General features: G+C 40.0%; 1 protein-coding gene across 1 annotated transcript in view; it reads left to right on the top strand.

Annotated features, from left to right (window-relative positions):
- ncam2 (neural cell adhesion molecule 2) overlaps positions 1–1,771 on the top strand; it is a gene marked incomplete in the record, with an annotated part of 567,846 nt that overhangs the window by 497,654 nt on the left and 68,421 nt on the right. The window contains 1 exon segment of the mRNA XM_014017495.1: positions 462–558. Within this exon segment, the coding sequence (XP_013872949.1) occupies positions 462–558 (97 nt within the window).

Consider the following 1,771-nt stretch of genomic DNA (forward strand, 5'->3'; position numbering starts at 1 on the left):
TCATGATATCATGACTTTCCAGGTATTAAAATGTTGCTAAAATAGTAGGAATCTGAAATTGTGCTTAGGTCATTTTGACCAAATTTCACTTGATCCTCGGTTTGATATGATGAGTCAAATCATGGAACTAAATATGAAGTTAAATTAAATTATAAAACATGAGATGAAGTTCTCCTTTATTACAATAATTAGTGCATTTTAAGTGTATTTATTTATTGAGCCATTTAAATATTTCTGCTCTTTATTTTTTTAATTGTCAGTTTGAGTCTTCCATGCACAAGAATCAAAAAAGATTTATAAGCAAGTAAAAAGGTTCAGAAACAAGTTAATAAACCTGCAGAGCCCTGCAATGTCAGCATTGACGTCTGATGCCTAATCATTTGAAACAGTCTGACTATGCTTTTTAAATTAAGCAAAAACAATGTAATAATTTAATCATTTTTGTGGTTTGTTTRATTTAGGTGACTCCGATGTCTGACAGAGACTTTGGCCGGTACAACTGTACAGCCCGAAACAACATTGGAGTTCGATACCAAGAGTTCATTCTRGCCCAGGCAGGTGAGTGTGTGAGCTTTTAACCCGAGCTAATGAGATTAGTGTTTTAATTTAGGCTCCTGAACATGTAGAGCCATCGACCTCACACCTTCCCCGAAAAGCGCCTCTAAACTACCTCATAACCCTCGACTAACTCTCAGTACCCCTCAGCCGGTATGGTAATCGCTTTCTTTTGCAATTCTCAGAAGGATAAATCTGCCTTCAAATCTGAACCTCTATTCAGCATGGCCTAATCTGAAATAGTGCTGTCTGATTTACCACACCCCTCACTATTTACTGAAGTACCCACTAATTTACTGTAGAACGGTCGAAGACGCAAAAGTGCAGTCCAATTATCTTTAGTGCAGATTGAATTGCTCTGGCTGAAAGTAGTGAGCAGAAAAACAGCTGACCTCACGCAGTGTCTTCTTGGAAACAATGTGTTTTGAAAGTTGTATTGACRTCTGAGTTCTGCACCAATGCAAGAGCACACACAAAGAAAGAAAACATGTTACAGTTTGGGACACTGATAAAGTCTAAGAAAAGTWATGGAATCAGGCTTAGGGTTAGTCTTTTTTATTTTTTGTCATATTTAAAGTTGTATAATTAGTCTTTTTGTTAAATCTTATTTGTATTGTTTAGTACTGCTTTATTGGTTTATCTGAGGGTATTTTTGTAGACACCTGATGGGACAACAGAAAGCCCAAAACAAATTTCCCAAAGACAATAAGATATTGGATTCTGTCATAATGTATAGTAAATTCAATCCAAAATCCAACCAAGATGGGGGCGGTGGCGGCAGATGTGTGTAGCTGTGCAGTATCGCTGCAGGAAAATACATCCCATTTGGCTTTACAGGCATCTGCAGGTCTGTTTTTGACCAAATTTACCTCAGCTTTAGTGTTGCTGTTACTCTGTATGCTACATAAACGGAAGATCAAAGGCGCAAATGACGGACATCATTTTCGAAAAACAACAGCACACAAGCGTCCTATGGCGTGTATACAAGCATTGACCATAAGTTATCCTAACTTTGGTAAATATCGTCTACCTTGCCGGTTGGGCTAGTTTCTCCGGCTTGCTGCTGTTGCGGCGTCTCAGTGGAGTGGCGGATGTGGATGGAGTCCCTCGGCCCTCGGATTGTCCCTCGTGATTGGACGGAGCGCCTGGGGTGGACTTGCCTGCCTGGACGCGTGGTGGTGGGAGCCGGGACGTAGCGACCAATCTAACAAGTGAG

Source organism: Austrofundulus limnaeus, unplaced genomic scaffold (assembly GCF_001266775.1).
Source record: "Austrofundulus limnaeus strain Quisiro unplaced genomic scaffold, Austrofundulus_limnaeus-1.0 Scaffold170, whole genome shotgun sequence".
Classification (NCBI taxonomy): Eukaryota; Metazoa; Chordata; class Actinopteri; order Cyprinodontiformes; family Rivulidae; genus Austrofundulus; species Austrofundulus limnaeus.